At 41.5% G+C, this 21,899-nt stretch overlaps 1 protein-coding gene across 1 annotated transcript; it reads left to right on the top strand.

Moving 5' to 3' along the window:
• The first annotated feature begins 335 nt into the window (after window positions 1-335).
• Window positions 336-20,039, top strand: CREG2 (cellular repressor of E1A stimulated genes 2). Its single transcript, XM_014891826.2, has 4 exons — window positions 336-749; window positions 2,857-3,026; window positions 14,625-14,738; window positions 16,473-20,039. The coding sequence occupies exons 1-4, from the start codon at window positions 336-338 to the stop codon at window positions 16,618-16,620; spliced, it is 846 nt and encodes a 281-aa protein (XP_014747312.2). The 3' UTR covers window positions 16,621-20,039.
• Window positions 20,040-21,899: the final 1,860 nt, after the last annotated feature.

Genomic DNA, 21,899 nt, shown 5'->3' with positions numbered 1-21,899 from the left:
GCGTGTAGCGAGCTTAATACGTGAGATACCTGCTGGACCGTGCACCTGAACCGGGGCTCCAGCAGTTTCCCGTGCTCCCCGAAGCGACAAAGGCAGGATTACCCGGCAGTGGGCTGGGAGCTGCGAGCCCCACGGTGGGAGCAGTGCCAGGGATGTTCCCGGCAGGTGCGAGCGGAGGCTCCGGCACGGCCCGGGCTGCGGGCGGGACACGGAGGGTGAGCGGCTCCGGGCGGTGCGGAGCTGCCGCCAACACGGCGCGCCGGGGCGGGGGCGGCGCGGGGCGGGCGCGGCCGCGGGAGGGCGCGGCGGGAGCGGCGCGGGCGCTGCCGCTGAAGATGTCGGCGCGGCGGCCGGGGCCGGGGCCGGGGCCGTGCTGGCTGCTGCTGCCGGCGCTGCTGTGCGGCGGCGCCGCGGGGTACGTGGTGGTCAGCTCCGTGTCGTGGCCGCTGCCCGAGGCGGGGGCGGCGGCGGACGAGCTGCACAGCTCCTCCACCGAGGAGGCGCTGCCCGCGCTGCTGGAGGAGGCGGGCGGCCTCTGGAAGCAGAGCTACCCGGCCTCGGCGTACCGCGAGGATGCGGCGCTGGGCTCCGGGCCGGCGGCGCGGCGGCCGGGGCAGGGGGCCGCCCCCTCCAGGATGTTCTCCTACCGGCGGGAGGGCGGCGGGGCGCCGGGACGCGCCGGGACCGCCCGCTTCCTCGCCCGGCACAACACCTGGGGCTTCGTAGCGACGCGGGCCGCCCGAGGAAAGGTACGGGGGGTGCCCGCCGTGCCCGCGGCCCCCGCGCCACTCGGCACCCGCCGGACGGCAGCGGCAAAAACTCCGGAGGAGAAATCCTGCTCGGAGCGCAGGGAGGGAGGATGCGCGCTAAAAACCGCACCAGAGAGACACCAAAAAAAGCAAAATCTCTAGGCCGGGAGGCAGAGCTGCATCGCAGGGTTTGGAGAGGGGCTGTTTCAGGAGGATGAAGAAGAGAAGGAGGAGAGCCTGTTGGGCTACCACAAAATCTGCCCGTCCGTCCAACTATACCAGCTTAAAGGACAATTTCTCTGTCAGGAACATTAAACAAAATAGCTGGGCTATACCGGAGAATTGGGGTCATTATTTTTTCCAGCTTTAAAATATTTCCTTTTTTAAAGTGAAACGTTGGGATGAGATGCAGCATCCAGTACCACTCAGACAAAAGGGAAAAAAGAGAAATAAAAAAAATAAAAAAATTTTAAAAAAAAAGAACCAAAACCCCCCCATTCTTAACTTTCTGTTGAAAGTATGGACAGATTAATTAGTTTACAATTTTAAATTAAACTTAGAAGCACGTAAGTCTTCAGGAAGCTTGGTTGAGTTAGTGGCAGTAAATGTTACCGTGAAATACAAAGTAACAGATTGAAAAAAGATACTATTAAATTAATTTGTACTTGGAAGAGGCCTGTAATTCTACATCAGCTTTTGGAAATCCTATTAAACCACATGATCGTAACTCTTTTGGTTTGTGCCCTCGCCAGAAACCCTCAGTGGAATTACAGCCATAATATAATCTGCAGTTATCTGCCTCCAGACAGAACACAGAAGTAATACAGAAGAATCTGATTCATGATAAAATTTGAAATTCGGGAGGTGGTGTTTGCTGCTTTGAATGCTGAGCTATGCTGCCTGTGGTCACAAGTATTTTTGTGAATTCAGAGTAACATTAACCTTGCATGACAGACTGGGTATTTTAAGCAATGGGAACACGTCCTGCAATACTACTGAGAGCATTTTTAAAATTGTAACTCTTAATAATAAACAAGGATTTTTATTTTCTATGTTACGTAATATCATTAAAGCATTACTTCTCAGGAAAGCCAACAAAGACCATTTATAAGCACTATAAGTATTAAAATTTTAAAGGCTTTCTGATTTTAGACATTAAGAATCAGAAAGCATGCCACCCAGGTAACAACATCATCCAGGGATTTCTTAACTATTCATATCTAATTTGATTTTGTTGTTAAAGATTTAATGCATTGACAGATAATTTTACTGTTTAACATCTAATAGACTATGAGGAAAAATATCAGAAGACATGAAAAAAGGAGTAATTAATTGAATATCAGTCATTGCTATTTATAATGGGATGACAAGCATAGTAGGAGTATACATTATTGTGAAGCATATTAATGAGTGTCACTACTGGGCAAGGACATTTTTGCAGGCATTATAACCACTGTTTGCACATAAGGCAGTGTATGAGAGAAAATCTTCTTGAAAACTTGGCTCCTTAGTGTCCCTTCTCTGACATTGGTTGGCTTGGTAGTTGAGACACCCTTTCATCAGAAACCTGATGTTCCTGCCCAGGAAGCTGAGCTGATGTCCAGTTTGACTTCAAACCCAACTCTAGCTAAAATGCTTTCTTTTTTGTTATTGCAAACCTATGCAATCTCATTGTAAGTCACAAACAAAAGACGAGGCAATATTAGAGTAAAAATCAGGCTAAATTAAGTTTTATATGTTTTGGGCTTGAGGAAAGGTACCAGCAGTGATTTACAGTAAATATTTCCTGATATTGATGGCAGGAAAAAAAGATATTCATGCATTTAAATACTTTAAATTTGGTAGTTCCTTTAAGCTTAGTGGAAGAGAAAATGTTCTCTATAGTGTCATGGTCAGGACTAGAGAGAAGAAACTGAGGAGAGATCTGTTTTCATAGAAGCATGATAGGTGTAATTTAGAGGAGGTAGATCTAATTTAGAATAAATGCTCTCTCATGATGACAACAGAAGGACTGGCTGTTCTCTCTGCTGGAGCCCTTCAGGGAATCCCCCACATTGAAAACTGTTTATATGCAAAGATGTAACCATTGCTTATTTGTATTTTGCAGATCCAAGGTATGCCCTATGGGAACTGTTTACTTCTCAGTGATGGTCCCATCAATAACAGCACTGGAATCCCTTTCTTTTATGTGACACCAAAGGATAACACCGTGACAGATCTTCTGAAGAACCCCATGGCTTCTCTGACCCTGCCAGAGGCAGATGGAAATTTCTGCAGGTAACATTTTATCTGCCTCCTACCACCTGCAGTGAGAACAGAGACCTCAGAACAGAATGCTGGGTCCACACCTTCAACGTCCTGCATTTATTTTTGACTCTCAGGATCAGCTACATGCTCATTCCTGCATTTTTCGGTTGGTTGGGGGGTTTTTTTGTTTTTGTTTTTGTTTGGTTGATGTTTTTTGTTGGGGTTTTTTTTGGCAGTAAATTCCCGTGGTATAGTAGAGAAAAGCAGAGGTGTAACTGAAGTATATTGTAGCATCAACAGCTAGAGTGGCTTTCAGCTTGAACATTAACATACCTAAATTTTAATCTCTTCTTGGAGGTGCTTCCATAAAATCTGGGTGTTCAAGATCCTATAATAGTCTATAGTGATCTAGCCAATAAAATCCATAGAGTTTCAGAGGCTATCCAATTCACAGTAAAGCAGGCATCTTTGCTCTGCTGAAAACTCTGGAGGTGCTGCTGAATGCCTTGACAGGGCTCCAGCTCTCTGAGTTCTGTAAGAGGATCTCTGGCTCTCAGTTCACAAGTTATATATTCAGGCCTGTGACACTCCATCTGATTTCCACCTCTTCAAAGAATATGGTGGAATATGATATCTTTGCAAATCTTTTACACCTTGTATATCACAGTCAGTCAATTACCCCCCAAATAGAGAAATCTAGGTGTGAGGTTTACCGATCTACATTCAGTCCCCAATTCTTCTCTCCAGAGACACCAGTGAGTTGACTTCATCTTAATCATGTCATAGAATCTTAGAATCTCAGAATGGTTTGTGTTGGAAGAAACCTTAAGGGCCATATAAGTCCAACTCCCTGCCACAGACAGGGACAACTTGAACTAGATCAAGTTGCTCAAAGCTGCATCCAGTCTGGCCTTGAACACTTCCCAGGATGGACCACCCACAGCTTTTCTGGACAACCTGTTCCAGGGTCTCACCACCCTCACAGCAAAGAATTTCTTCCTAACATCTAATCAAAACTTTCTCTCTTTTAGTTCAAATCCATTATGCCATTGTCCTGTCACTACATGGCCTTGTGAGACATCCCTCTCCAGATCCCTGGTAGGCTCTCTTTAGGTACTGGAAGTCTGCTTATGAGGTCTCCTGGAGCCTTCTCCGGGCTGAACAACCACAACTGCTCAGCCTGTCCTTGTAGGAGAGGTGCTCCAACCCTATGATCATCTTCATGGCCTCCTCTGGACTCACTCCAACAGATCCATTTCATTTTTTGCTTATAATGAATAACTTCAGATCCCCAAAGCTCTACATGTGCAAAATGTATGTATGTAACCCCAAAGATAATTCAATTTTCCCTCCATTCTTGTCTCCTTGAAAGAGACATATCTCTACCATATGTTTGTTTACAGGCAATCATATTGCAAACTTGGCTGGGTCAGCCTTGTGTGAACTGTTATTAACAAAGGCCTCTTTACGTGACAAGGTACATGACACCAAAATTGTGTCAGACAGGACTCTGTTACCAAAGCAGGTCTTAGCTGATGTTCCAAGGAGAGAGAGAGAGAACTGGTAAGAACAGACTCCTTCAGAAAGAAATGGCATTAACAGTTTGTATTCCAACTTAAGGTCCTCTTTGGGGAAGGAAAGGTTTTCTCTTAAGACCAGATTTCCCTAGATGAGGATTGCCTTGAGTATCATCCCACCTCTCAAGCCTGCCAGCTGCGAAGAACCCTGGGAAAAGCAGGGAATGGCAAATATAAAACATTACTGTTACACTTGTCTGTATTTATCTTCAGAGAGAGTTTGTTTCTAGAGAGTTATATGGCTGGAAAATTAAATGTTTCTTAGTCCAAAGCAGTACAAGTGAATTCAGGCTGACATCCTATTCTCAAGGAATGGAAATCATGGCTTCCTCCTACAATGTCAAACACCTAATAGGAAACTTCTATCACCAACATTTGCTAAGGTAATTCAGTCTTGAATGCTTGAGGAGGTCAGTGAAGTAGTGAAGTTAACATTGGAATGGTTCTGCTTGTTGCTTAAATATTTCCATTAAATATTTTGGATTAATAATTTAGAAAATAAATATATCTGTTCTTTCACTGCAGGCTTAATGGCGTTTATTCCTGCTTTCTGAGCTTTTTGATTCAGTCTAATAGTAAACTTACTATCCAGACCAAGAGCTTAAAAATGTATTTTAAGTCCTATGTCCTACTACTCCATGCCCTATTTTCAGAGGCCCAAGACTCAGAGAAGCTTCCCTTGATGATAAGTGGTAGTGTTGAGCACTTCTGAAAACCACACACCCACTTAGGCACTTAAGTGTGGCCTTTGATCCCTAACTTTAAACAGCCACTCTTGCAAGTCTTTGCCTTTCATGGCTTGGCAACATCACTGCCCCATTTACCTGTTTGGGAAGAGCCAGTCCACCAACAAAAGAGAAATGCTGCATGATTTATAGAACTATGAAATCCATATACACCACAAACCTTTGAGGATATTTATTCAATGTCTTTTTATTACATCACTATTAATTTTCAAATCCCTACCCGTTTGATCAGTATGCCAGATATTTGCTGCTGCTTGTTTTGCAGCCAGGGCAACCTGGATTCTGCCACCCGATTCTCCAGTCCCCTCTGCAGCCTGTGACTGTGCTCTCTGATGAGAAGAGCTCTCTAGGCACCACCAAGAAGCTAAATCTGGATTTCCAAAACAGCTTAGCCCAAACTAATTACCATTTGCCACATCCCTACTTTCCCTCCCTACCACCAGTCATGTGCTACCCTGCCCCCCACCAGTTCTGGGCTTTGCCTCAACCTGAGCTGAAACATAAATGTGAAGAAAATTATCCTGACAGCAAGAATAAGTTTTTCTGACGATCCTTCTTCTTTTCATCCTGTGGCCAGTACTGCTCCTGGCCATGCAATCCCACCTTCTCCCTCCAGCTGACCATATGGCAGGCCTATTTTAGCTCAGTAACCCAGCAGAAACCTCTTGAGTTTTTTTTCTGGATGAGATTTCTACTGCCTTAGTAAATTGAATCAGCTCCTCAAGAGCCAGAGAAGAGCAAAGGAGAGGGGAAAGGAAAAGAGAAGGTGGTAGAAAATAGAATATTCTCATTTTAGCATGTAACCATACTCCAAATATTGATCTTACTACTGAATTGAGCATACAGGTTCAGAGCTTGATCAGTGCTCCATGCACTATTTATTTTGTTTTTACCTTCAGTTTCTTTTTCATTATTTCTGAAGTTTCATCTGGAACAGATGTTGGTTGGCATTAGTGCAGAGGACAAGCAATACGGACAATGAAAAGCTGGGTCTTTACTTGAGCTACAATTTTTGTTTTTGACAATATGAAAATGTGAGCAAGCTTCGAGGCTATCTCTCAGCAACAAAGGGTATAGGCACTGGGCTTTACCTTTCTTCTCTTCCCTTCCCCTATTACCAGGGTCAGAAATTAATGTATGTTTTAAACTAGGAATCTGTGAGCGATTTTTACATTTAAAATCAGCAACATCTAAAATTGCAGCCCGGCACACCACCCCACTGTTACCTCACAGAAAGGGCCTCTGCAGGCAGTGCAACACTGAAGAAAACAACAAGGTTTGCTGTTTTCTAGGCCCTGCTGCCAGTGCTTGGGGTGGCCTGTCCCCAGCTTCAGGGTGCACTTGACCTGCTGAGATAGGCAGGCTGTGCCATGCAAACAGGACACAGCATCCTCAGCGCACAGCTTTATGTGGTGGCTCAAGTTCGGTATTGCAAAAGTCTTCTTTACTAGCGCTATATGAGAGGCAAGACCTCTCTGTGACACCTCAGGTCCTGCTAGTATTAAAATGGTATCTGTGAGGTTTTCTTTGCAAAGCAAAGTGTCATTCTTGTCAGACATCCTCATCAAGTGCATCATTAATTGTTTTGGTTTCAAAGTAATTATGTAAAATTGCTAAATGAATAATATTCTACATGAGAAAGTTCATGCCCTTGTACGCTGGCAATGCATTTGTAGCTTGTTTTCATGTGGAACTTTATTAGAATTCCATTATTAATCTACTCTGAGTTGCAAGAATCAAAATAAATGTGAAAGCTGATTGGTGCCTGTAGCCAGTGCTCCTGGGAGTATTTGGCACTCTCCTGAAAAATGCTTCTGACCTATTGCATGCAAAAGAAATCTCTGGCCTTTAGAAAGAAAACATAGCTGACATTTCAATGTCTTCGTGCACCTAATGAGTTTCAAGTGACTTGTGTACTCCAATTTGATATTAAATTTATTTAGTAGCAAATTTCATTTGTTTTGTTTCAGAACAGACTCAAGTTCCAAACCTTGACAATCAATATTTTCCCTTTCAAGGATGTGAGAAACACAGACTGGCCTTTATGGTGCTCCAGCCTCAATATTTAATCAGCTGGAGAGAAAATCTGAAAACCCTAAACTAATAAGAAAAATAACATTTAATATTGAAAGAAAGAGAGCTGCCACACATCTGACTAGGCACTAATTGCAAGACATTTTAGTATTGCAGATAGGGTTTGGATTCCTCATCTCTGACCTAGAGATTGCCATTTCCCAGAGGGAGATGGGCTGCCCCTCTTTGAGAAGGCTCTGATGGCCAGGATAGAGACAGCATTTGTTAGCAACTACACAGCATTTTATCTGAAGGCTGATAAATGGATAACAGAGGATAGAAAAATTAAATGGTTCAGGGGTATAAATAGACTAAGCTGGTATGTCTATGCCACTGACAAGCTGAAAAGATTGAGTTCCATTCTTGCAGCTTTCAGAGGGAGCAAGACCAAGCCCGACATTAAAGAATAGAGCAGCTATTGTTCTAAACACATTTCACAACACACAGGCTGCTCAGAGGATTCCTCTTTCCAAGTAAGCTCCTGAGTCTGCCTCATTACAGCTGCAGCCTGGAAAACAGGCAATTAATTTTAAATGTGTGTCACCTCCTTGACATCAGGTTCAGCACATTCACAGGGACACACTGCATCTTTCTTGGAGACAGAGAGGTTACATGGCTGCCATGAACTGGTTTTCAGACAAGGGAAAAGCAGCAAGCTTTGGGGTCAGACCACCTTTGTTTTTTTCCTGCTATTAGTTGAGGATTAGTTGGTGTTTCAAATCCACACTGCAGACCATGAGTGATTTTCATGAATTCAGATTCCCCTCCTGATTTATGATCTCCATCAGGGGTGACTCCATCAGAGCCATTTTACCCACTATGCTCATCTGGTGCTTGAGGTAGCAGGTTGGCATGATCAGGCCATGTCTTCAGTGGACATAAGCTAACTCTGTAGGTTTCCTAAATGCTGCATGAAAAATGTTGACAGGAAGTGCTGAGCCACCAAGCCATGGGAAGAGAAGAGGAATTTTGTAGGTGTGGATTCCTGCTGTGTAGTAGATCAGCAGCATGCACAACATCCAACTTCATTCCCTGGGCAATCCTGAGGGACAATAAACCTGCCATGGGTGAAAGGCACAACCTTTGAGATGTCATATGGCCACTCAACATATAACTACTGCTGGGTTTGTAGAGTCACTGTTGTTAATACAAGGATTAATACAACAAAGAAATCTGGTACTGTACCTTCACACAAAGAGAAATTATGCATGCAGAAGACAAAGGCTGAATTCAGACATCCATCAGTTTTTGAGACCCACCTCCTGATCCTGTGGCACAGACACATTTCTAGTTCTGGTATTTACATTGGCCCTTTTTAGGCATATACAAATAATTATGTCAGTATTTGTTCCTGAAAAATCTGTATTAAAAAAATGTCTATTTAAAAAAAAATTTAAATGAAGGTACCAAATTAGAAAGTCAAACATGAAACCTACTATCATCATGACCCAATGCACACAATACAGATCTAAAATTACTATTTTCCCTGTATTCTTAAATAGCCAACTTCCTAAAATCCCTTTTTAGTGAAATAGTGTATCTATGACTCTGTATACAGAAATAGTTGATGCTGTGATTCTTTTTCTTTCTCCATGAATTGTCTGTGGTTAAACTATATAAAAGCTTCCTGTCTGAAACACAGAGTTCGGCTGAAGAAATGCATTGTTACTGTCAATGGAGAGAGGCAAAGAGACTGGCTTCACATAACACATTGTAATTAAAACATTTTAGGAAGGATTATCTTCTAGAAAGAATGAAATTATTTAAAACCTTGAAACACATATACTACGAGCACAGGCACACTTAGATTAATAGAATAGACACTGCACCATTACACTTTAGCTCCCTGACCTGACTTCAGATTCAGAACAGAAGACCTCTTCCAAAAGCAAAGATGCTTTAACTAAATTTGCTGGCTCCCAAACATGTCTGATAAAGAAATTCTTGTCAAAATCAGAGCAGGGCAGAACTGCCTGGCCATATCCGGTTCAAGGCCAGCAACAGCTTTTCAGATTATGAAATTGCTTTCAGTGGAGATTTTGTTTGACGTTCATGCCATGCAGATTAGCAGCACCAATACATTTTTTTCTGCTTCAGACACACTGGTAGTTAGTGGTGAACAAATGAAATGAATGAGGAGAGTAACTTACTTTTCAAAATTAATCACATTTATTAATCAAAATTATATGCACTTTACAGTAATTCTCTAAGAACATAGTATTCTCTCCCTTCCTTTCCGTAGATTTCGGGGAACAAAAATCCTATGATGCATTTTATATAGTAGAAAATAACTCTGCCTTTTCACCTTGTGCCCTGTTTGGGGCTATGTGAAGAGGTGCCCTGTGCAGGGTGTGACAGAGTCACCTACCTTGCATTCATGGGAGGTGACAGGGATGAGCTGAGTCAGCAGCCATTCCCCATATCCTAATTACACGGGTTTTCATGACTGCTACCATTATAGAAGAGCTTAGAATGTGTGGAAGCAGTCATTGCCCTTATGCCATTCATGTGCTTTAAAGTAGAAAAAAATTACAGGGAAACTATTCTCTGGGGCTTTCTTCTTGGCTCTCTCTCTTCTTTTCTGCAATAGGAGAGAGCTCTTTTCCAACTTCTTTTCTCTTCAACTCTGAAGAAGTAGGGGGATAAGACCAGTGCTTTCTCACACGCCAGAGAGAAATGTGCTCAGAGGACACTTGTGAATCCTCCCATGAAGGATGGAAGGTCTTGTTTCCTCAGGGGATAGAGGAGAAGGATGACAACTCCTTTGTGGGAAAAGGAGGATGGGGAGGAAGAAAAAGAAGGGATTCCTCTGCACGGACCCCTGCTTCCACACCCAGACTGGAACAGTACTGAACCCTCCTGCCTTTCTCCTGCCTGTTCCTTCTTGGGAGTACCTGGCTTTCCTTCCCAAGTGCCTTCCAAACTCTTAATTTGCTTTTCCTGTTGATCTGTGGCAGACCAGTGTCAGCTCACTAATGGATTGCAGAGGCTGAGAATGAAGATAATACTCAGGGATACTTTGGTCAGAAACCAGGAAACAGAGCATCATCAGTCAAAGCAGAGATCTCAACTGTGAAAAGAAATCCTAACCAAGTCCCAACATTATCATCTTATGTGCCAATAAAACCACAGCAGCCTGAAGTATAGGTTCATAACACCTGGACTTCGATAGTTGCTGTATAAGAACCTTCTAATTAAACTCCAAGAGATGGCTAGTGTAGTAAACAATTTAATGAGTAGGTGGCACTCTTTTCTCTGAACCACTCTTGAACCAGGACCTAGAAATCGCGGAAGTGTTACATAGTAAAATAAGTGGGACACGTTCATTAGCAGTGTGCTTTGCACCATTGCATTTCTGTTGAGAGTGTTCACTTGGATGCAAGCCTCTCCTTAAGCTCAGTAAAGCTGTCACATTTGTAGGTGATGTCATCTCACACACTTGGAAGAAAACTGCCTGGACTGGGTCAAAGTCTGCATAGCTATTTTGCTCACTGTAAGCAGAGGAACAGGAACAATCAATTCTTCTCAGTTCACAGCTCAGGTGAATAATTAAGATTATCTCTCTTAATGCACTGTTTTCTTATAAAATGCATATACTGAATCTTCTTCCATTTTAATCTGGCCTTCCTAATTTTCTGCAACAAAATATATGTATTTGAAATAAGCATGAAAAAAGATAATGTGTTCCCTATTGCTTGGTCTTCTTTCACAGTTACCTGCTTTCTCTTCCCTTCAGTTCATATTTTACTACAGCATTCATGAAGTTCTCTCCATGGAGACAGAGGGCTTGATTCTGGTAAAGACAAACCACCTGAGACACTACCTTGGTTTTCCTCAACAGAGCAACAGTGTCACCATCTCTGCCTCCCCCTCATACCCAGTCAGCAGCACACAAATGTTGCATAAAGCCACTCCTGCTCCTTTGCATCTACCTGTTCTTGTGCCAGCAAAGACGAAAGGAACTGAGGGATTGAGAGCTGAGTATATATTTATACAGAGGCAAGAAATGTCTAGTGAATGCATGACCAGACCTCTACAGATGCAAGTGAGGAATGTTTTAGTAAATATTCATTTATTATCTTGAGTAAAAATATGACAAATCCTTGCCTATATCACCTTGCTCCAAGGAAGCAAATCCTGCATTTGTACTAGTTGCACTGGCAACAACACTGAAAACTCAAGACTCATTCATAACTTTTAGAAATAGTAGCTCTAAGTTTAATGGGTTTTGATGGTTTAAGAAGTATGAAAGTAATCAAACATCGTTAGGGAAATACTATGCCAAAAAAAAAGAAATGCAGAAACAGATTCACTTCAGAATATGAAGGGTTCCTTTGAAAAAGAAAATACTATTGTTAATTTCAGATTAGAATACAAGGTTCCTAATCTGAAACAAAAAACCTATGGTAAGAGGCAGACCTGAAAGCAAAACAAAGTAGTAACAGTGTGCTGAACTCAAATGTATCATTGCCCTGTTCAGCTCTTCCAAAACTTCACCTAACACAATATCAACAAATAACTGAGTCATTTCCCAGAGAAACAAACTGACCCTCAAGAATATTATTCCAATATGCAAAATTCAGTTTGAATAATTTTTACTGGGAAGATAGTATTACATGTGTCAATCAGTGTAGCACCCTGGTTAACGAGAATGTACAGAAAACTGTAAAGACAAGCCAGGGGGGGAAAAAAACAACATTAAAAAAACGATTCAAGCTATGGATGCACAGTGTGTGGGCTTTGTTGTCAGCTAAATATGTGGAGAGCAGCTTTTCACATCAACTGGGGAAGAGTCACATCAGACACTAGTCCTATTAGGCAAAACTTTCTCAGCAAAGGCTGGCAGGGTTCACTGCCTAACCACAGCTACATCAGCTCTATTGCCTACTCAAAATCAAATACTGTGCTTTCAGAATAAACATGGACTTACACAAAACCACCAGATAATTGTAATCTGAGAAGGTCAGACTAAAACTTCTCACTGCTCCTGATCACATCCAAAATCTATCACCTTGATCTGCTCTGTGAAACACAGACATCTTTTAATAACAATCCCTTTCAAAATCCTCTCTTAAAGTAATTAACCATGTATTACCTAGGAGCTGTGTGTAAGAAAGACACTTGCAAATATTACTGCTGTTCCTGGCTCTTCAGTTGTTTTATGATCCTGTTTGGCTGTGGAGGAAATCGTACCATATATTCAGAGGCGCAGTTGTTCTAAAGCAATTTTCTGAACTGAATTTCTGCTTGTAAGAAGTCCCTTTCCTTCATCCATGTGTTAGATATATACTGAATATGTAAACATATGCAGAGGGCTTTGGATACAGTATTAAGATTAAGCTAAAAGATAACAATAGATCTGGAGATTGCTTCAAATGGACTTCAACATTTCACCATCCAAGGCCAACACTTGCAAGAGTGTGAATGTGCACTGCCCTGGCTGCTGGACATGCAGACCCTCAGCTGACATCCTCTGCATGTGGGATTGGCTTCTTTCTCTTCAGCTGTATTCACTGAATTTGCCTTTATTTATTTGTGTTTTGGCGGGTCAGCACCTCCCTGGGCCATAGAAGCTGGGTAGCTACACAACACCCAAAGCCTACACAAAAGAAATGCCAGGAGCTATGAGTGTCCCTGAGGCATGGAGCTGTGTTCCTTAGGGACAGAGTGCTTTCAGGCCACTGGAACCCAGACGTGAAGTGACATCTTCAGCAGGAGTCAGTGCTGAGGATCTATGGTGTACCAAGCTGATCATGTAGACAAATTTGTACTCTGCATACACTCTGATAGAAATAAACCCAGTGCCTGGGCAGGGAATGCAGATTTTTGGGTACTCAGAAACACCACTTTTATAACTTAAAAAATGATACCAGAGAAAATTAGGTCATTATAAGTTGATGTGGACAGAAAGTTTGAGCCTGATCTTTGGCCTCGACCCTTCCTCCCATTAGTAAGCATGGGAGAGGAAAACAAATACAAGTGGAATTTGTCCAAAAGTTCTTAAACTGAACATCCCCTTCAGACGACTGCTGCTCCAGACCTAACAGGACACTAAAAAATTGTCCCTGAGATGATGGGACTGCAAATGGCACTTTGGAGGTCAGGCTGAAGACAGTGGCAAGTGCTTACTGGACATAGTCAAGTATCAATCAGCCCCCTGTACTTCCTTACGTATCTCTGATTCTGACCCTCTTCAGAAAAGCAGATATTTTATCTAGTGAGCTACACAGTCTCTCATAACCATCTGTGGAGAATCTGCAGGTGTTAAATTAGCTGAGGGAGGATGCCCATATGTTTCCTGCATACACTAGACACACATTGAGAAATATAACTGAAAATGAAGCCATTGCAGTTAAGGCTAAAGCACTCAAGCCAAGATCTTTAAGTAAAATTGTACACGGATGAGATGTAATTTACTGTGATTAAAACACAGCAAAGAAGAAATACAGTTTTGATTTCCTAATGTAGTTTCTTGGGCTGACATGGGAACATGTTCCCTGAGACACTAAGCAGTCTCAAACTGCTGGCAACAGGACTTTGGGCTGCTCAATATTTGCCAGGATCAAAGCTTTGCAGTCATTTCATACATTTTTTTGCAATTGGTAGATTTACTTATGATTTATATCCTTGTATTGTATATGTCAGAGTCAGCAATTGCCCTGCAGTGACTAATGGGAGTTATTTATTATTACTGTATACAAAGAGCCAAAAAGTAACAAGTACCTTCCATGTCTTGGTCTGAAGGCAATTGGAGAACTTTTCTATTTGATGCAAAAGAGTTGAAAAATGGCTAAGAAATGAACAAGGATTGATTTTCTAGGATAAGCACAATGAAAAGACCTTATGTTTTACATACAGATACACATATTCATACTCTTTTCTCTAGGCATAGGCACAGACTAGCCATCTCACTATTTCTTCTCAGAATCTTGAATACAAGTCTGTACATCTGTCTGGGAATAGTGCCATTTTCACATTTTTTTATAATCCAATATATACTAATCCAATTTTTGTGAGCATAAATTAAGATTAAGCAACTATCTACAGAAGAGCTATGTGTCAGTCGAGTGCTCCTTCCAGACTTCTCCCCTCCACCAAACAGTATAGCTGGGAGTAGAGAAGACCCACAAGGATTGACAAAGCTTTTTATATGTAAGCAGGGGTCCACACTTCTCCAAAAACCCTTAAGAAAGCAAGCAAGCTTACTCATGAGCATTTTTTTCTGTGCACAGAAGAAACGTAATTGATCCAGAGGATCCAAGGTGCGCCAGGCTGACTCTCACAGGACAGATGGTCACGGTGCCTCCGGAGGAAATAGAATTTGCCAAGCAAGCAATGTTTTCCAGGTCTGTATCTAACAGGCACAAAGCAGAGTGCAACCCACAGGTTTGAGACAAATACACAAAGGTGGCTGTTTGGTACAGGAAATCTGAGAAATAACAAGCCTGACCTTTACTTTGGGGCTATGAAGCATGTTGGCTTCTGTGGCTTGGAATGACAGACCTTTTAACTCTTGAGGAAAGGAGTTAGTTAGCGTTGGACTCTGATAAGGCAGACAGTTTTATAATCTGGGGATTATGAAGATATGTCACCTGGTTCCAAGGAGAGATTCCATAATTCCATGGTGTATTTGTTATCTTTAATGATTCTACCTCACCTTATGACAGGTAGTGGACTCAGAGACAGAGCAGAGGTCTGCTGCCTTTGGGCTGATAAACATTTTCAGGGTGGATCTTACAAGTTTAACTACATCTCGTAACGTCCCAGCTGCTTCAAAGCCGTAGTACTTCCTGAATAGTCTCCTTTGAACAGATGTAAGCACAACCCAGATGTGTAGCATACAAACAGGATTGTGCTCCTACGCCCTTCAGTGACTCTCAAGAATTACAGGCATGAAAAGCCTGAACCTTAGCTGGGGCACACACCTCCCACAAGGGCTGCCAGGGATTGTCCTCCAGGTGCACCTTGCCTAGTCAATCAAATACTGCTGGCAAACTGGGATGAGCTTGGATCCAAAACAGCCCTGAGATTCTTGCTGACCTACAGGACAGGGTCAGGGTAGGACTCTGTCAGTGTGTGCCACCAATAGCAAAAATGGGACCATGAAAAGATGGGCCATATTGACACACAAGCCTTCTTTACAAACTTCACAGGAATTAGATTTCCATGTGATCCAGAGTCCAGCAGTGCCTCAGCAGAGGATGCTCTGCTGTCAGGGTGCAAGAGCCAGAACGAAAAAGTGAGGGCTGCTGGGACACATCCAGTGCCAGCAGCATCTGATGCCACTTACCAACCCCAGAGTCATAGGTGCTCAAAGGGATAACTCAGAAGATGGTAGGAAACACCATTTTCCCAATGAGAGGGAAACCAAGATGTTGCCAAATCAAGCACCTCTGCTGCATGGTCCTCTGCAGGAGCAAAGGGACACTGAGCCAACCCTGCCCAGACTTGCACCACTTCCTGCCCATGTTCCTGTGAACACTGTGACTTGAACTGTGGTATCCACTCTGTGCATGGCTGCTGAGCTTCCCACAACTACACTGCTTCGGGACCAGACATCTGCACCCACTCAGGGAGAATCTGTCTGACCTAGCTGTAAGGGAGACCAGAGAAATGAGACATAAATATAGGATGAGGCTGTCAGAGGTGACAGCTTGCAGAGGCTATGCTCTACGTGCTACCCAGTTTTATTAGCCCTCTCTCCATACCACAATTGCTATCAAAGATGTAGTATTTTCACGACACTGTTTCCTTTAAACAGACACAAGCACAACCCTGACATACATTCAAAGTCTCTTCTCTAACTATTTTTTACTTAGTGAAACATCTACCTTTAGAGATAGGGCTCTGCAGTGGGGGAAAGGTGGTGATTGCTGGCTGCCTGTGTTGCAGTTCTTCCCAGATTAGGGTATGGAAGATCGTAAACCTTACTGCAAGGAGGGGCCAAAAAGATGAATGGTGGTGTTCTCATACCTCAGGTTTTACTCTGGCTGAGCACATTAGACTGAAGAAAAAAGCAGACTATGCATATGCTTTGGCACATCTTCTAATGTTTTTTTTGCTTTTCTGTGTCCTTCCAGGCACCCAGTGGTAAGAAAGTGGCCTCGTAGCTATGAGTGGTTCTTCATGAAAATGAACATTGAACACATCTGGCTTCAAAGCTGGTATGGAGAAGTTTCTCCCATTGCAGTAGAAGAGTATTTAAAAGCAGTTCCAAGTAAAGGATGATTGAATGGGCTTTGAAATAGAAATCTCCTGTGTTTCCTTTCCAAACACTTTTAAAATTTCATGGTAGATGGTTTCTTTACAGTGGTATTTTTCTTCTTCTCCCAAAAGGCTTCAAAATAGCCCTGTCTCACATGGAGCAGAGTGAAAATAAATCAACACAGACTTTCAAATTATAAAGGAGAGGTGGATATTAGCCCTACCCTGCAATGTACAGACTTGTCATTTCGAGCAGGCAATGTGTCATCTGAAATGCTGTTTTTAAAATGCTTTGTATCTGTTTGTTTTGACTTCTATTGCTGTGCACCCACAGGGAAACTACACTATGTGCTAAATATAATGTTCTGATTTGCAGAAAATGCAAATTGCCTACTCAGAACCCTCTATGCATTGTGGAGGTATTACTGCTGCTTGGTCTCCCTCGATTGCAAGTACTTCAAGAGAAACTTAATAGCTGCAAATTTAGGTATTTAAGTTTAAAAACAAATTATTTGCTAAAGCTGTCCTCATTTGCTAATTTCTCTTTTCTATGTATGCTTTTCCCTAATTAGATAATTTGATATTTCACTTGGAAACTGAGTAAAACTTCTCTTTAGCAGAAAAAATGCAATCATCTCAAACAACACAGCTCAAATATAACTTGTCTCTGACACAAAGCTGGTTAAACACATTAAAGGCCAAAATCAAATCAGCCTCACAAGGATTATCACAATGCAAGTAAAAACATTCTCATAAGAAGAATTTAAGTAAATGTTCTAAGCTAACCTCTTCCTGTTGAGACCGGAAAAGTAATTTTAATAGCCTGTAGTCCCATTTTTTTTGCCTCCCTGCTCCAGCCACTGCTTTATTTTTAACTGGCTTGTGCAACTGATTTTTTGTAAGCCCTCATTAACTCACTGAGGGCTTACAAACATTACATTAACTCCTTTTCCTCACCAAGATTTAAAGGGCTTGTTCATGCATTTATTTTTTAAAGAAGCCTAAGGATGGTAGGTATTTCAGGCCATGAAAAGCTGCTTTTCCCGGTATGGAAAGTGCAAATTTTTGTTGCAAACACATTATCTATAGGCTTCTCATGTGGTAATATCGACATAGTTCAAAGGTATCTTATTTCCCATGAGCTCTTTCTCTAGATGTCCTCCTGGTAAACTTACTCTGCAGTTCTAAAGGGTATAACAGAAAGAAAATTCCCCATGGCTAACTAGCCACATCACCACACAGTTTCAAAATTACATAGCTGCTCTCCCTGTTACATTAAGAAGAAGACACATCGAGATGGGGTTTATGTGCCTGTGGGGAAGGTCTTCCAACATCCCTGGGAATGCACTTGAGCTCTGGACATCAGCCTGCATCACATCTGGGCTGGGGAGGAGCCTGGGTGCCCTGAGCTTGTACAGGTTAATCCCTGGGCAGAGCTCAGAGGCAGTTGCATGAGCTATGATCAGCTGGAAGCCAATTAAGTGTAGCTGAGCTTATTTTGGCTCAGTCATGGAGAGAGGGAGTCATTCCCAGAACAGCTGGGCACCATGCTGGTTTAACTACAAGGGGCCCCACGGTGCCCAACTTAGCCTTAGGGTGAATCCCAGGCCCCAGGCGTCACTACTATTCCTGATATTCTGTATGAAGTCAAGGCAAATGAGGGGGGAAAACTTTATTTAGACACTCACTAAGCTTTTTAAATTCTTGTCTCCTTGCCAGAGACTTTGTTAGCTGTGCAGATCTTTTGCAGAGGTAATTACACAAAAGGAGGAAGCGTCCTGCCTGAATCTATTTCCTTCTTTTTTTTTTTTTTTTCTTGGCAGATGAGCTGCATTTTCACATTTGATTTTGCCCCTGAATCTTGCATTGTGTAATACTGAAGCAAGATGGCCCATCCTATACAGATTTATAGAATATCATCAAGTGAAATCCTCCTCGGTTCCTATAATTTTGCCATGGGGATCTTTGTCCACTATGGATTTGATGACTTTGTCCAGTAGGATTAATGGGACTTTCAAATCAGAGTTCAACAGGAAAAATACTAGTCCTTGTAAGAGAATTTCACAGGTGTAACATTTCTGTGAAAGTATAATTACATATTTCTTTATCCCAGTTCATTACTATTCCCAGAGAAACCTGAAATCCCCATTCTGTCCCCCACTCCTCAAAATACACAGGTTAAGCAAATCCAGAGTACAATATTAATGTCCAAACAAGCTGAAGAAGAGAGGAAGAATTTTAGAAGTGCTAGTCCTATGTCCTATCCATTAGCTTATTAACTAGTCTTGAAGCAGTATAGTGTCAAGGAAGTCCAGAAGAGCTTTAATGGTTTAAGAAGTCAGTGTGTACTAAGAAAGGTTTTGAATTTACAACACTCTATTTGTTACAAGCTGCCTCCCTGCACACACAGATTAATTGGAGTAGCTTCTGTATTGTAAAATGACACGTTCATCAAGCAGCTTTTCTGTATGGACCTGATGTGAGGCTCTTGACAAAACCTCAAAACATGAAATGCTGGTGACATGTAAAGTGACAAAAGGGGTCTCATGAAGAAATACTGTCTTATAACACCTGTTCTCATTTCATGCTTTCTTCACCCAAGGAATAACTACCATGAGAGACCTTGAAAGTCTGTAGAAATTATCAAAAATACAACCTGCAGTTTCGAATGGAATTTTCCAGACCTAAAAAAGGGGAGATTATAGTAGTTTTCTTATTTGGGCTTTATATTATTATTTATAGGCTAGTTATATTTTTTCTTTAAACAGACAAATATCTCAAGTAATATTGGTCATCACATGGTAAGTTGTTATTGAAGCTTTTAACCCAGAGTTTTATCTGAAATACCACAATAAAACCATAGTTCCTTAAGACTATAGAGTCTGACTTGCTTCAGTTCAAGTCAATAGCAAAAATCCCATTTATTTGTTGAGCTTTAATTATTGGATCAAACACGCATTTTCATAAGTCTTGATAAGCTCTTATGTATTGATTAAGCCTTTCAACTAGCTGATGTATAATTTCCACGTGTTCTGCATTTTCATTATTTCTGTAGCTTCCCAAAAAAGTTTGCTGTGCAACATGCTTAAAATTTTAACTGTGGTCTTGCAATATTTAAAAGATGTACTTAGTCATTTCTGTATACTTGCTGAAAAAAGAAAAATGAAGTTGAAAAGTTGGGTTCTCACTTCTTGCTAATTTGGGCAAAAGAAATGCATGTACAGGATTTAGGCACAGCTATTTTGAACTGCTCTTCTTATTTAACCAAAGAATGCTCTGTTTCTGATGAAATTTTCATCACTTCAGTGGTTGAAATGCAACCTGTCTCATTTCTGGATGTGTATTGCAATTTGCAATGTATTCTGATTTCTAAAAATACTGAAAGTTGTTAACAAAATGGCCATGAAGAAGAAATGCAAATAAAACAACTTTCAATGCAAAAACTGTATAAGGATATTCTTCAGTACAGCATTCGCTGGAGTAACCCACACTTTCTGTCTGATCTGAATACATCTTTTGGCTTTTTCTCCCTAAGTTTTCCTGGACCAAGTTAATTTCTCTCAAAATATTTGTGGAACTGAGACTCCAATCTGCTTTTTCTCTGGGCAGAAAAGTCTAGCCAAGCACTTTTTATTGTTCCTTCATCTTCACATTACTGTGTCCTTTGCTTTCACTGTGGCAGTTAAATGTCACTCTTAAAGTTTGCTCTTCTTTTCTGCATGTAGGAACTGAGCACGTGGGTGTGCATTAATAGTGTTTTGAAAGTTTCCTCAGTGCTATTTCTTCCCTTGCAAGCCTTGCTCTTAAAAATTCTTGTTACAGCTTGCTCTCTTCTGTCCACTCTCCTCTGATGCGTTTTCTTAAGCCAAGTCTGACAATTTACCTTTTCATCTTGTTTTCCTGCACCATCTCCTTTCAACAAAATTAAGCTCTCATACTAAAATTCCCACTTCATATCCAACAAAGATGAGAACAGAACAGAACAGAACAGAACAGCATAGCATAGCATAGCATAGCATAGCATAGCATAGCATAGCATAGCATAGCATAGAATAGAATAGAATAGAATAGAATAGAATAGAATAGAATAGAATAGAATAGAATAGAATAGAATAGGAGTAATGGCTTGTGTTAGGATTGAATAACAGCCCGTGTTTCCTATTTACACTTTAAATCTTTCTCTTGCCACTGGTTGGACTGTATTTACTGTAAGAACTGTGACAACAGTTCCCTAACCTGTACAAATCTCAGTCAATACCAGCTTCTTATTTCCAGTAATCTGTATTTTTAAAAGAACATTTCCTGCATCTGGTTTCTTCCTTTTTACTTACTATTTTTACTTTTATCCCATGTCTGGAGTGATGTCTATTCTGATTAGACCAAGGGTCTTTCATTTATTTACCAAGAAAACCAAAAAACCAGCCAAGCAAACAACACCAAAAAGCAAACTAAGTAAAAAAAAAAAACCAACAAAAATCCACCCCAAAACCTAACTTGAACATTTTTTAAATCACTTAAGTATTTTCATTTTTAACCTGCATTTTGCTAAATTCTGATTTTGTGCTTCTTCCAAATTGCATTGCTTCAATAAAGCTCACCTTTTACCTGCCTTTTCTCTGCCACAACCTCCACATGCCCTCTCCCATCTAACATAATGCTAGATGCTCCTGTTTCCTTATCCTCTTTTCCCTATTTTTTTCATTACCTCTAATTTTTCTATGTTCTTCCCTCAGCTTCCAAATTCTCCACAGCCCCTTCCACATTACCTTTTCTGCTCAGTCTTGTCTGTCTTCTAGATTTTGCCACTTTAATCTTCTTGTCACTGTGTTCAGTGACAAGAGTCCTAACACTGCCAAGTCTTATTTTGGGAGAATGCTAGAGAATATCTTCAAGGAATACTTTGGGTTTGAAGGTATTTGTTTGTTGAAACACTGCCTCTGGAACAGAAATGAGAACATATTGGCCTTGATGCTGACACTCATGGCTTTTTCCAGTGATATCTTCTGCACAAACTATTCCAGGCTCTATTAGGCCCTGCCTGTGTCAGCACGCACAACGTATAATCACAAACAGTAAGGACATCAACAAAGTTTGACAATGTTGTTCGACAACACAGGTAACAGTGCAGGAAAACACAACTGTTATCTTCTGAAGGAAAACAACCTTTCAAAAAAGGCTGGTAGTTGTTGAAAACAAGTGATTCATTTTAAAAGCTGGGGAAAGGTACAGATGTGTCCATGAAAAAAAACGGGAAGATTTCGTGTTTATTCAAGAAGAGGTGTACATCAAATATCTCCATTTAA

Source organism: Sturnus vulgaris, chromosome 2 (genome assembly GCF_052056855.1).
Source record: "Sturnus vulgaris isolate bStuVul1 chromosome 2, bStuVul1.hap1, whole genome shotgun sequence".
NCBI lineage: Eukaryota > Metazoa > Chordata > Aves > Passeriformes > Sturnidae > Sturnus > Sturnus vulgaris.
The sequence above is the reverse complement of the archived record's forward strand: the minus strand, read 5'-3'. Positions and strand labels throughout refer to the sequence as shown.